Genomic DNA, 15,207 nt, shown 5'->3' on the forward strand with positions numbered 1-15,207 from the left:
AACTTTAGGGAAATGCATGTCATATTGCCTGATAAGAAATAACCTTCTTCCTTCCTTTCTTCAATATTAACCCTTAGTAGCCTGATTTACGGAAGTGATTTTTTTTAATATAACTGTGTTTGCTTGAGGGTCTAGATGAAGGGAAAAATATATATTTTTTTTATTTCGTTGGAAAGAATATTATACAACAGTAAAATATGTACAAGCCAACCCATAAATAAAAAACCAATAGTAATGTAAACATTCGGTCTAGAAGATTGGTATCAAAATTGAAACTCTAGGCTATTAAGGGTTAAAACTATTATCCTGCAAATAGTTTAAAGTTATCTACAGATATCACGTTACATTTTATTATATATATATGTGCTGTCTAAAATATTTTGTTAGCATACAAGCACACTGATTACAGCTGATATTTGTCACATTTTTTGAAAATAATGAACACAACTGATTTAAGCATTCAATATAGGTAGGTTATAATTAAAGGTTTTAGAATCTTGGAAGCCAATCAGTTACAACATTTTCTCCATATAGTTTAAATTGTACGTTGATTTGATGTACTGAACCCAACCGTGAATTTGAAGTATTTAAAAACAGCCTTATTTATATATTTTTTTATTGTCAGTCATAAAGAAATTCTTAAAACTATACAGTATGATATAACAATGTCACGCGGTTCACCAGAACTTATCAGGCCGGAGTTTGAAAAATTTCAATGTTCATATGAATTTAATTATATTTTATTAATAATTGTATAACTTTGCTAGATGTACATTAAATAAATCTAGAAAATACATATGATCTCGATTCTTACACTATTACTACATGAAAGAATTTGTTAGGAATGGAGAGATGAAGAGAGAATCTTGTCTTTTCTTGAGGCTCTGAAGATATGAAGCTCTTTACAGTGGAGGTGTTCGGAGTGACCATATCCAACATTTTTAACTGTTATTCTGCTTCAAAAATTACTTCTGTCCACACATGTATGTTTGATTGGAACTTACAATATTATTAAGTATACAATTATAGAAATGAATGATTTTAATCATATACATTCTTGAAGTAGACATGACGGTGGCATGATACATTTAACTTTCTTAATATTGTTTCTGTAGAACCTATTTTCACCTTGTTTTTTTATCAATAAATTCATGCTAGTTGTCATCGTGATTTAAAGTAATGTTCAATCAAATTTGTCTGATTTATGTGTTTACAATGTTTAAAGTACAGTCTCACCGGATAAAGCCACATGCTCTGGTTATTTAGTTCTAATTTCACTTTAGCAACACAAACTGTCCGCGCATTCACCCAGGCGGGTGCATTAGGGGCACTTTCTCTCCAGCTGCCCCTTCCCCCCCTCGTCGTACTCCTGCGAAGAGATCCACATCTGTTGGAAAGATCCGATCGAAGCCAGGATTGAGCCGCCTGCAAAGCAAAACAATATAAAAAGTTTATAAATTATCAAAAGATCTGATCCATTGTATGTGGAATACAAAATATTTGCGCTGTTGTTGCATATGTTGAGTGTGTATGCTTGCTTGTCAGGTGTGAGTCGAAAATATGTTGTGTGTGCTGCAAGTGTGTCACGAGCGTGTTGAGTGCATGTTAAGTGATTGTTGAGTGCATGTTGAGTGCAGTTTGAGTGCGTGTTGGGTACAACAGCGTGCGTACTCACCGAGCCAGGCGGCGAAGCGTCGCTCGGGCGGCGAGGGCGCGGCGTGCGTCTTGAGTCGGTGCGAGGAGGGCGCGCGCGCGGCCAGCTCGCGGCTCACGCGCTCCAGCCAGCCGCCCACGTTGCTGAGGCCGCCGCACGCCACCACCGCGCCCCACAGCGCGGGCCGTGCGTCCGCATCGCAAGCTGCCGCCGCCGAACACACTGCACACACACACATACACCACCTCAATCTTACACTTAAACAGAAATGATGATCAGTTGATGGACTCCCACCACAAGGCATAACCCTCCCTTAAACGTGGCCACAAAGGCTTCTTGACTATGTTGTCAGTCCAGTTAGTAGACGCCTACCCACTGCTATTGTGGCCATTTGTATCCTTGTACGAAATAACTGCGGCATATATTTATATATATGAGTGTCGATATATGATGTCGTGGAATATGTATGTATAATATAAAGTGTGATCACCGAGGTGGGGCGCGCCGAGGTTCTGCTCGAAGAGGCACTCGGTAAGCTTGAACCGCTCTGGACCGAAGTCCTGGTGGTATCCGCCCGGGAACTCGTAGTGCACGCCCGGCACCGACGCCGCCGTGCGCTCGTCGTACGGACTCTCTGAGACCTGCGACAAATATCCACGTGTTCACACACATAACAGATGGAGTATACAGGATGATTGGTTACAGTTGTAAAGGATTTACATCACATGTATAAAGTGATCATCCCGAAACTATGTTACATTGATTTTTTTTTCATTAACCATATTTAATGGTTAAATAATGTTTAGGAGTCTGTCTCTTGAAGTTAAAAGTAGAACTCAAGTGATGAGAACAGATTGAATTTTATTTGTCTAAAACCCCCTTTATTTACACCAAACTTGAGCTTTATATTGACGAATCATAGAGCTAACTTTATTTAAACAACCTATCACAATCCCTACTTTTATAACCAATCACACGTGTCGTCTGTGTGAGGCGACGGAAGATGTGTGCGACAGAGAAGTGCATTATCAAGTATTTTGTGATCAGATTTGAACAGGCTTTATTTATCGTCTAAAATATTTTATATATTAGAGTGTTTTATTTAACATATGAGTTGTGTGTCAAGTGCTATTGCAGGCGCAAGGTATGTCGGCAGCGGTTCTTACCTGAGCGACACAGTGGCAGAAGTCCTCGTACTGCTTCTTCAGCATGTACTGCTGCCAGGACTGCGTCAGGCCGGTCGGCAGGTTCTTCAGCGTGTACCTGGCGCGTTCCCTCTCCCTTATCACCTCTTTGCTCTGGAAGTCAGTCATCACATAAACCCAGTGTATTGGGTCGCATGTTAAAGTGGTTATTAGTTCATTAGTACCAGAGATCACTATGAGATCGCTACAGTGACCGGTCTTGCGCTGCCTGCATTCAGCGACTTCCCGGGACCTTGATTATGTCGTCGCTCCACCTGGTGGGAGGTCTACCTCATGGGAACCTTTTGACCCTGGTCGTCGACGAGCAATTCTTGGAGCTAAGTCGATGACCTTGGTTCTTTTGCGGATCTCCTCACTTCTGACGCAATAGCTCTATGGGTGACCTTGAGCCATGGAACGCATATAAACATATTTTTTACAGACTGGCGGTAGAATACGGGTCGCTTGTAAATACTTGTCTATATGCAACACATTGTCTGTATGTCCACAAAACCTGTTAATAATGAGGAATGCAAATTAAAAATTCTAAGCAATTTTGCGAGCAATATGGTGAAAATTAATATAATATTATTCTAACCGCACTTGTCAATGAAAGGGACATGATCGCAGTGGACGTCAACGGTTGTACAGAAGTAAAGATGCGTTTACACGTGGTTACTTTTTAAAGGTACACATGAAACAATTTGAAACCGTCCTGGAATTACATTGTAGGATGCTGTTATAGGGGAATGCAATTTAATTAGTTATTAGTTTCTATGAAACTGGTTCTCTTGGAATTGATTTCTTAATATACATAAGTTATTACTATATATACATGATTTCAAGTAGAAACTATATAATTAGCCTTGGAAATGTGAATGTGTGTGAGGTCACCTGTATGCTGTAGATGGGCAGCATCTGTATGTGCATATTGTTGAGCATGGTGCGAGCCTGCGCAGCCAGGTGCTCGCCACCGAGCGGCGAACGCACCGCCGCACTTACGATGGCATACCTGAAAACAACAAACTTTTACACCAACTGCTACGAGACAATTTACTGCAATCTCAAAATTGTTACAGCTTCTCAAACGCCATCTTGTATCATGCACCTGTCACTTAATAATTTGCAACATTTATACAGATTGTTTAGATATAAATAAGATTGAAAAACTGATTGAAACTAAATAATCATGTCACTTGAAACTGCATTTGGTTTTAATTACCCGTCGATCACTGGTACCGCTGAAGTCTGGCTTGCACCGGCGTCCAGCACCAGGGCCGTCGACTTCCCGTTCGCAAAGGCAGCAAGAACCGCATTCTTTACCAGGAAAAATGCTGGAGCCTGGTATTTTTCAAAGAGGAGCTCCGCTAGCTTCTCTCGCGCTGGTCTTGTCGTCCAAACAGCTTCTGTGAAGAGTGCTGGATGGTGTTCTGATGGTGAACGGATTACCTAAAATCATAGATTACTACATTGAACAATGCAATGTTAATTAAAATATGACTATTAATTTAAATTTGAATCACTATTTCATTTAATCACGCTATTACTCAAGAATGATTTTAATATATTAAAGCTTTTATTGCCTCTATCAGCCTTTATTCATCACAAAATTTAGTTATTAATTTCAATTTCAATCTATGCAGTTTTGAAAAGATGTTACAATATTTTCTGCCATGCGACAGGCCTTTAATTTCTTTTAGTGCAGTCTATTGGTACAGCCAGTAAGTATATAATTATGAAAAAAAAAATACACATATTTTCTCAAGGATATCAATGAAATAATTAAATTCTATTGTTTTAACAGAAATTTAAAATATTATGACTCAATATTGCATGGTATCGGTAGAACAAAAATTGCATTGCATTAAGTTTGACTACTAAAACAGTGAATTTTTTGGTGTTCTTAATATTAAAAACCTAATATAACATTTAAGTATGTTGTTCTTGTCATAAAGATATTATGAATTAGATTAGATTATTAATTAAATAAGAAAATGGGTGAAGATATAATAGCAGTTGATTATTTAAATAATAAGTTATTCAATTCAAATTGCATCATCAGACAAATTTACCTTAGAATAACAATAATCAAGCATCTTCTCAAACAGGTCCCAGTTGTCAACTTGTCCGTCTTTCATGTAGGTCTGGATCTCCATGTTGGGTCTGGGCACATGTATTTCTGTCACATCTATGTAGTGTCGCAGTTCATTGCCTGTTTTCGCAGCTGTAACAAACATGTCCAAGATGGCTGAATAGTAAACATACATTTAACACTTGGTTGTATGATTTCTATAGCTTAATAAATCTCATTGTTTTAATTAAGAGTAATTGATGCGGCCTTTATTCCAACATTCCACTCCAACTTACCTCTACTTAACAAAAGAAATTTTCCAATCCAATTTCAAACCTCTTAGTGTCATGGTTTTTTTAACAAAACCAAGTGTAGATATTTAAATACATCACGATGAGTCAATATTTAGGAGGAAATTTCTTTTTTTATATGCATATGATTAAAAAAATAAGCAATATTATATACTGGCTATGTGATAGTATGTGATGGTTAGACTTGTTTCACTTTGAATTTAGTCATTTTTCATAAGCTATGAATGAAGTTAAATTCTGACACACACAAAGTAATTTATTTTGTAATTAATGAATTATACTGCAATTTCATAAGTGTGGTCTTATACCTAAATCCTGTGTACTTTGAAACTTGGACTTACCATCACTACTATTACTACAAACAACGAAATCAAACAGGTATTCAGTAAAGATAACTTTGTTTGACAGACCTTGTGCAAACTAATACATTATTCCTACATGGTCTTTTACGAAAGACATTTAATATCAGAATAACAATATTATTGGTGTAATAAGATATAACATTATTAAGATACAATAAAGATACAATACTGGTAAGATTACAAAAACCACTTGTATGTAAACTTTCACGTGAAAATACAAAGCGAGCAATGTAAATTCTGTCACCAACCACTCTGTGTGATGTTGCCGTCTGGAACCTTTTGTTCGGCGTCAGGAATATGGGTGGCGGGTCCCACGCCTATTACAGCAGGGATGTCGGCTTTTGGAGTGTCCTCTTGAGCATAACCAACTCGCAGGGAATGATGCCCAGGGTCGAACACCAGCGCGCCAATCTCGTCGCCACCGTATAGCATTCCATTTGGTCCGCTCATATTGTACGTATTGCGACTTATAAACTTTTATTTAACACATTCAGACATTAATTTATTATTAGGCGGCGAATCCACGGTTAAATATTTTCGATGAATTTTGACAGCTCTAGTCTCTACATGGTTGTTTACGAAACATCGATATTGAGTGTCATAGAATCGATAATGAATTCTGAAAAATGTTATCAATGTATCGAAATAATCATATTAACTTAAAAAAAAAACTGTAACATATTTTTTGACTTGCTTAAAAACTGAAGTATTAAAATGTAAAGTGTAAAAAAATTACAACAAATTTATTTTTCCGATTCGTACTTTACTCAGATAAATTTTAACTAGTCAACAATAATCCTGTGTCGGAGCTCGGAGTCCAGTGATACTTCATAACTTGGTAATCATTCAAATGTAGATAACACATCGCTGAAGATAATTCAAAATCACGAACTTCTTATCTAATTTTGATGAAAATTATATTATTTAAGGGTATTGTGTTACAATTTTAGAATTAGATATCACTGAGATGTACCTAAATGTAGAGTAGGGTGAATTGGGAAATGTTAAGTATACTCTCTGTCAACGTCCATTTAATCAATATTGTAATTTATTTAAATTATAATGGAAGCTCGAAGGTAATGTTAATACAGGTTGCCTCGTAATAAATGGATAATCTTAGAATGCCTAATAGTAGAACTATCAAGTGCACAAAACCATGTCTTGTACTATGTTTATACTAAACAAGTTCGAGTATTCAAGAGTTCGAGTCGAACGTCATAATGAGAAGTTAATAGTTTAAATTTGACTAAAGTTAGTGTTACAGAGTAAAAATTTTAACTAATTGTAGCTACCGCACCTAAGTATTAAACCTACATGTGTTACTTAATTGCTAACTCGCAGGTATTGTTGATAGACGATGGACTTCGAGTAACTGCTAAAATTCAACAGGCTCAATACAACTCATGCCACGCGCGACTGTGAGAACTCATGACGATATTGAGGGATTGTTTCTTGGGTCGGTCTTGGAGGTAATGAAAACACGAAGTCCAAAGTAGAAATGTGCATATAATAAAATTTAGCCTTTAATATACAAATTATTAAAACTATGAAAACAATATTCAACCAATAAAAACCGTCTGTTAATCACAAGGCGAGAGGTACTGCAGAGCGCTCTCTTTCGCCGAACTCAAATACAGAGCGCTTTAGCGTGCGATTTCCGTGTTCGATGCGCCCCTGACAAAGACATAATGTAGCTCCTACAGTATTTAAAAAAAATGCTCTTAAAATTTAAAATACTATAAGTTATGTGGTTGGAAGAGAAAGACCACCCGTGCACGGATCTGTTTCTTCTGAGCCATACATAATTAAAGTCAGGTATTTTACGTATATACAGATACTATATACAATTGTGTATTATTTACTATTTTTACTTAAGCACAATGGTAGCGCCTATCTAACGTCCGGATTCTAATCAGCGTTCAAATTCGAATGCGCATTAATAATTTACCTCCTAAAAGTATTGTACGTTTTTTTTAATAAAGGGACTTTGGTTTGAATGGCGTTGAGGACGGTGTACAGTGTGTGTGGCTTGTCTTATTGTCGTCGCGTCGTCCGGAAACTTGAGATTGTGTCTATCTTAGCACTATGTGGCCTTTGAATGTACCGGTGTAATTGTTTTATAGGCGGAGGCACTTACAATCGGCGAATTTGTGTGTTAAGCGACAGTAACAGTAATGAATCGATGCCCGTTTTAGGAACTGAGAGATGGTTGGCAGTTTTAGGCGCGACGCTCTACGCGTGAAACTGTAGGAACGTCAGCGGGCATCGAACAGGGGAATCCCACACCAAAGCGTCCATATTTACGTCGGGAGAAAGAGAGCGCACTACAATACTTGTTTTGTAATTGGCTGACGTTTTTAATTGGTTGAATATTGTTTTCATGGTTTTAAGAATCGGTATAAATTTGGGTTAAGTTTATTTAATATACTGAGACCGATGAAGCTGTAAAAGCCAAAACGGCTAACGGCTAACGCATCAACATTCGAATACAGCCTTAATATATAAACTTCTACTTTGGACTTCGTGTTTATATTACCTATAAAGCGTTTTGTGTCTTATTAAAAGACGTTTGTAACACTTTATCAATTTATTTAACACACGAACAAATTTTTATTAGCGCTTGAGTGCGAGCAAAAAGGACGTGCATTCGCATTCGTCGTAGGACTCTGGGGCGCAATGTGCTCTGCGACCGAGTGAAAGCGAGCAATAGAACAAAGGCGCAAAAGAAATAAAAGAAACAAAAGAAACAAAAGTAACAAAAGGTCTGCGCCCGCGTCACCGGTGCGTGCATGTGCTCGCTGCACTAATTCGGCACACTAAGTTCGCCCGTCGGGTACGCTCGCCCACAAAATCTTACACCTATTATTCATTCTTTTCTTTTCATCAGTATATATACGACTCCCACACCTACAAGTCCTACCGATCCTAGGAAGAATCTCACAGAACTATTCACTGTGACCTGGAGTCTGTGGATGGCGTGTGGCTTTGATATCAGCTTTGTTATGTTACTTTATTTGACCGTTTAGCAATGAAAAGAGTCGATCGAGGGTGAAGGCTACCTTTTCGCGTTATCGACGTGCGCATTGAAAGTGACTTTGTTATCCAGGACAACACCTAGATAACCGGTTTGAGTCATCCGTGGTATCTTTTTTAATGGCGTCTCGTTCAAGACCCATCATGGGTGGACAAGGTCTTTATTTATTAAATTATTTTTACTTTTTTAGTACCATACTCGTATTTTGTTCTTTTCAAAGTCCTTCATTCTTCCCTCAAATATTCCTTACTATATCTTTTATTAATTTCCACGTTTTCCTTCCATAGATCGCCTCACTTCGTTCATCTTCGCTGTAGGGTTTTACAATTTTGTGTTTATTATTTTTATAATTTGCTTAACAATTTATTTATTCTTTATTTTTTTCTCACTCTCTGTATCAAGCTTACTTTACATTACTATTATTTACTGGTTGCTTTTTATTGTTTTCCCTATTGCCTTATTTCAGAACTCCAAAAAGATCTTAAATATTTAATGGAATCAGGCGTTACCTTGCGAAAGTCCACCCTAAGTAAGAAAAGGACCAATATTTAGCCACTTTCGCACATGCAGTGGTAGTCGTGCAACAAACTGCACCGCCCGCCAACCCGCTGATAAATGCGTATGCGACAAACAATGCGAATTACACAACTGCCACCGTCAAATCACTCAACACGTGTTTCACCCCTCCACGGGGCATCTTCAGGAGTTATGTTACACCGATTAGATAGACACCAAACACAGGGTCCAAAAAGATCTGGCGACTCTCCTGTTCACTCACCATTGAGGCAATGTTCTCTTCTATTCTCTCCCATGGTATAGTATCCGTCCATGACTGTGATCGAAGCCGGTAGAGAGACACTACAAACACAATCAGAAATATGTGACAGAAAGCGCTGTTTACACACTGTTCGGTAACGTTCTTCAAATATTCTATATACTGATAAAATGTTTTGTTTCTTCTGCCCTCGTGTTTATTTTATATGTAATGAAATGTGTATGTAATTTAATTATATTGGCAACCATAATGGAAACTGAGCGCGAGTAATAATCTGCACACGTAATGGGTGCAAACAGCGCCTCGGGCCGCTCGTGAAACAAGATCAACCCAGCTCAACGACGTGTAACGAGCTCCACGCGACATTACCGTCCAATATGACACCATAATCAAACCTTTATCCTTGGTTTCGCTTATCCTGTGTATATAGGATGATTGCTTATTGCTGTAAAAGGTAAATGTTTCCGAAATAACAAATAATATAATGAAAACAATTTTACAAAATTACTGCGTATTAAAATTTATTATTGTTTACTCTTGCTGCACACTTTTTTTTTTAGTGGCCCCCGCTATTGGGAGCCTCTCGTACCCCTGTTTTGTTTGGGACAGGGACTTTATTTACAAATAATTTTTTCATGGTTTTATCTTTATTGTACACTCACTTTCATTCTTCTCAATTTCTTTTATTCTTTCCTTTTATCCTTCACACGCTGCACACTTTGTACAGCCAAAACTTATTAGCCTGTCACATTGTAATAAAAAAATTAATGTTACATATTTCTAAGTGATGACTCTATGCCAGGTGATCGTAAATAGATGTTATTTAAAGCTTTTACATGTAAAAGCAATCAATCTGTACATAATGTATGTAGTATGTATATCTTAAAGAAAATAAAAAGAAAATTGATTATTTAATCAAATTTAACAAGAGAATATTGAGTATTATATTGCAATTTGCTTAAAGATTTGTTTAAAACGTATGGAGTTATCGAAGATGCACCGATTTTTGCGAAGAAGATGAAAGCTTTGTACAAAGCAAAGATGAATAATTGCGCTGGGAACAGTTGACGAAATATTTCAAGTCATATGTCTTGGTTGTAAATGTGAATGTTTTTTTAAAGTCTTTTTTTAAACGTTTACTAGTAAATAAATTCAGTCAATTTTGTCATAAACAAATACAGCATATATATTGAAATTGACTCCAGGTAGTATTTACATTAATTGGGGTCAGTTTACAAACTCTATCAAAAGCTTTTCAATGGAACAACCATTTTCCCCTAAAGTTATTACGCACAAAATCCAGCCCTAAGGGTAATTTAAATTAAAGAAAAATATACTATGAATCCTCTACGGTAAGGTCAAATTTTGTACAGCATGGAAAACTGTTTCCAAATCGAACTTAAATAGATTATAAACAAAATGCGCGCGCATCTTCGCAGCGACTGAGCAAAATGGCGGAAGGCGTTTTATTACGTACCGATGTTTACAGTTCAAACTACGTAGCAAATTCTTTCTAAGATTCATATAATCGATTAATTAAAAATAGCTATTGAATAATAGATGATTTATGTATTTTATTTAAAAGGACGATGGTTTTTAGAGACCGATTTTAAAAATTATTTAGTTCGTTTTAGTTTTGACAGTAGCGTGACATTGGCGCGACGTAGCGCCTGAGCCAGTGTTGATTCAGACGTAGTTCTGTGTGCAGGTTTTGTGGAGTGGATTTTAATATAAATATACATAAATCGATTGTAAATAGACGGTTTATAGATGTTTTGATGTAATTTTTCCAAAATTATTAAATAAGCGACTAGTTTTCAATGGAGCTTAGTGCTATTGCGTGTTTCGGTGTTATCCTAAGCGAGCTCGATCATTTTGATTCGATCCATAGGAACAATATTTACTAAAACAGTACGCCTGAGTGGACGACAGCTTCCCTGTACTCCGATATCGAGGGTGAGTGGTTTATCTGATCATTTAGTTTTATAAACGTCTTTAAGTCTAATTTTTAATCAATTCTGTGACATTTGATTTATTTGTGCGATGTATTTTCTTTAAGTTTTATGTAATCTCTTGTCATAATATGTATGTTTATATTTCAATGAATTCGAATTTTTAAGATGATTTAATTAGGGATAAGAATCAATAACACAAATTTGTCATTTTGACATAGATTAGGTCTTTTAGCCACAATGTTTTTGCTCCTATTCAGTTTATTGTGAGTTTGTTATAAAAATAAAAAGACGAAATACAAGCTCTCTTTTATACTATTACTAACGTTAAATGGTGGCGGGATTTGCCACTGTTGCTTTCCGTTTTTACCTCGTATTTTTCTTCTATAAGTTGGTTTTCCTTTTGCCACCATTTTTGTTTTGTTACGGAAAAATTTTCTGAGTCTTTCTGTTCTTATTAAGGACGGTTACGAAAGTGATCATAAAAAAATCCTGTAGGGACTGGTCTTAAGTCTATTATTACTGACTTGCGAGCCAGCATTGTCGAGTCCGCTGAGAAATTGTTAAGTGCTGTGGAACTTGATATTAACTTGTTGCGTAGTCCCGGCAGTTCGTACTTGAGGTTGAGTCATTTTTTATTGCATCATATACCACATAGACGAAGGAGAACTTGCACAGGTGATTTTCCAGCGTCGTCAGCATAACGCATATATTTTTAGACTCTTGTAAGATCAGCGTTTCATCATTATCATTTATCATCCAAAGATGGCCAATCACCGGTCTTGCGCTGCCGTTCAGCGACTTCCCGGAAACTTGAGTATGTCATTGGTCCACCTAGTGGGGGGTTTACCCTCGCCGCGTCTACGGGCTTGTGGTCGTCATTCAAGAATCTTGGCTCCAACAGCCGCCGCTTGCACGCGGAGTTTAACCCTTTCGCTTTAATGAAAAAATGATGTTAAATAGCGTGACGTAAGTTTTTTTTTTAGGAATTTTTACAAAATTTTCTCTAACATAGTCAGAGCCTTAATACCTATTAACAATTTCTAGACGGAGGGGGATATCCTCAATAGGACGCCTGGGAATGGAGGGCCCAGACAGTGTCGGACTCTTACTGACTAACCCCCCCCCCCCTCCGGACGTAAGAGTTTTAGAAAGGCTGGGGTGAGGAATGACACAAAAAATGGAAAATACTGATATACACTATTTTAATACAATAAATAATAAAACTTCAAACTAACTTCGATTGCACTTGCCTTAGAATGAATAAAGAAACAGGAAAGAAAAATGAATAAATAAAGGGTATATAACCAATGGTCTAATAAATATTTCTTAATAATTTTCTTTAAAATAGGTAGTGAATTAGTACGTCTAATATTCAGAGGAAACGCATTCCACAATCGAACGGCCTGTGGTGGTGGTGGCTCCCTATCCGCGCTTCCTTCATTCGTGTTTTGACTATTCGCGTATCTAATGACTACATACATAAAAACAAAAGGATTCAAATAAATAACCAACCCAATATCCTTTTTAAATGCCGTAATATTGACTAATAAACAAAGTAAAATAGACCGTATTACAACTTAGTCTAAAGTATGTTGTTAAATGATATCGCCGAGGTCGAAGCACTTCTAGTTTTGGACAATGCATCAGGTCACCCTCGCGAACTTGAAACTGTGCATTCAAATGTCTCTCAGCTCTATCTCTTGCTTCAGGCTATGGACTAAGGAATATGTAAGCGTATAAAAGGAAAATACGGAATGTAATCTCGATATTAATATTATGGAATTCTGTAACAAATATGACAGCAAAATGCGTCGTACACATAACAGAGTCAATGGAAGAACTGGAGCCACGCACATTGAAGTCGTGTTTGAAAGAACTGTGGCTTGCTGTGGGAGATGGATTCCACCAGATCGAATCAAATGACATTCAGGAATCGTAACTCGGAGAAAATGTTAAATTCACAGCACGTTGAAGAAGAGGCTTCAACGCGCACTGCAAACGTGACATTAAATGTGAAAAATCTTAGCAAAGTTTTAGAAATAGCAAAGAAGAATTGCGATTTATTTTATTTTTAGTCCTATGTTTAGATGCAAATTATTAATGCGACTATTGCGTGTCAGTCTGAATTGAAGGAGCTTTTAAAAACTGTCAAGCAAGAGAAAGTTCCAAAATTCTTCAAATAGTTGTTTAAGCCATTAGCTAATTAGTGATTTTAATTAAATTATTGTTATTATACATTAGTTTTTATTTATTTTGTCACCTACGAACGTATTACCTATAATTGCATATAATTCACCATTCCGTATTCGCGGTTTCTATATTCGCGGCATTATGGAATGTATAATAAGTTTTTACTGTATTTTTAATATAGCGGTAAAGCAACTTATATGCGAAGTTAATTATCACTTCATATCCTTTATACAATTGGATATTTTTACTAGTTTTTTAGTAAACTTATGACGTTACAATTGAGAGGCTTTACACGGCACTTTGTTGTAAAAGCCTACACAGTTGCCTACAAAGGTGTTGTTAATTATGTAGAACACAGAGGCAGTTGCAATTAGCTTGTCATTATTATTACCAGTAAGAATATGTTCAACGCTATTTTTTATAACTATTTCTGCGCCGCTAGCTTGTCCTATCTTTACTAATAAACAAAGAAACATGAAGCGATGGTGTTTGTTTTGACGAGTCTATGAAGCTGAGATATGCTAGTTTTAATATTCTATTTACTTAATAAAGTAAATGCACGAATGCTATTTAGCAGATGTTTATTTTTAGTTTTCAATAAGCTATATAGCTGCTGGTAAAAAGCTAATTAGCGGCACGCCAGCGCGCGAAGGCTTCGTGATTAGCTTTTTATTAATAGCTGTACGTCGTCGTCACTCGTCTTGCACCCTGCTATTTATTGAAATCAAGTTGTTTTTAGCCTTTAGAAAACTGTAGAAGCAGCTATATGTTAGCAACATAATAAATATCAAAACGTAAGATGTAAAATATTTGGTGGAACTTTATTATATATACGTGCACTCAGACATATGAAGGATTTATTAACTTTTTGAAAACTAAATTTAGCCGTTACGAGTTTATTCTTGTTTCTTGTATTTATCCTGTGTCTGTCCCTATGTAAGAAAAGGACCAATATTTAGCCACTTCCGCATATGCAGTGGTAGTCGTGCAACAAAGTGCATCGCCCGCCAGCCCGCTGATAAATGCCTATGCGGCAAACAATGCGAATCACACATTACACTTACACTTACTTAGGATGGACTTCCGCAAGGTAACGCCTGATTCCATTAAACATCTGTCTCTATGATTTAAAATTATGATACGTAAATAATATTTTATTAAAAAGTATATAGCTGTTTTTCTTGTATAGCGCTGTTTTGGGGCATTTCCTACTTTCCTTCCATGTGTGAGTGGGGATCTTTTTTACAATAATAATTTTTTCACGTAATCTTTTATTATTGTTCTCATCTCACATACTTTCTTATTGTCTGTTATTCGTTCTTCTTTCTTCACTTTACGTTATCTTTCATTTCATTCCCATTCTTTTCCGTAAATAGATACATACATCGTTTCGGTTTAACGCCTTCTCTCCTGGATTATATATTTACATTTATTCATATTACTTTATTTCTTTGGTTTTAACATTTATCTTAATTTATTTAGTTAATTCTTATTTCTTACTGGCTACATTACAAATTAAGTTTATACGATTTTTAATTTTATTACAGTTTGAAATATTTATCAATTTTATTTGTATTTTTATTCAATACCTTTTATTATTGTACTAATCATTTTAAAGAAATTCGGAAAGATCTAGCGATTCTTTTCATTGCTTTTCAATGAAGTGATGTT

At 36.3% G+C, this 15,207-nt stretch overlaps 1 protein-coding gene across 1 annotated transcript; it reads right to left on the minus strand.

The window, feature by feature from the left end:
- Window positions 1-1,230: 1,230 nt before the first annotated feature.
- On the minus strand, window positions 1,231-6,141 carry Bap55 (Brahma associated protein 55kD). Its single transcript, XM_068765796.1, has 8 exons — window positions 5,831-6,141; window positions 4,911-5,062; window positions 4,061-4,287; window positions 3,733-3,850; window positions 2,821-2,952; window positions 2,145-2,295; window positions 1,676-1,876; window positions 1,231-1,425 (listed from the first exon to the last, which is right to left on the minus strand). The coding sequence occupies exons 1-8, from the start codon at window positions 6,030-6,032 to the stop codon at window positions 1,322-1,324; spliced, it is 1,287 nt and encodes a 428-aa protein (XP_068621897.1). The 5' UTR covers window positions 6,033-6,141; the 3' UTR covers window positions 1,231-1,321.
- Window positions 6,142-15,207: the final 9,066 nt, after the last annotated feature.

This window comes from Battus philenor, unplaced genomic scaffold (genome assembly GCF_028537555.1).
Source record: "Battus philenor isolate CCGP_79_NKW_IND1 unplaced genomic scaffold, ilBatPhil1.0.hap1 SCAF_20, whole genome shotgun sequence".
NCBI classification, from domain to species: domain Eukaryota; kingdom Metazoa; phylum Arthropoda; class Insecta; order Lepidoptera; family Papilionidae; genus Battus; species Battus philenor.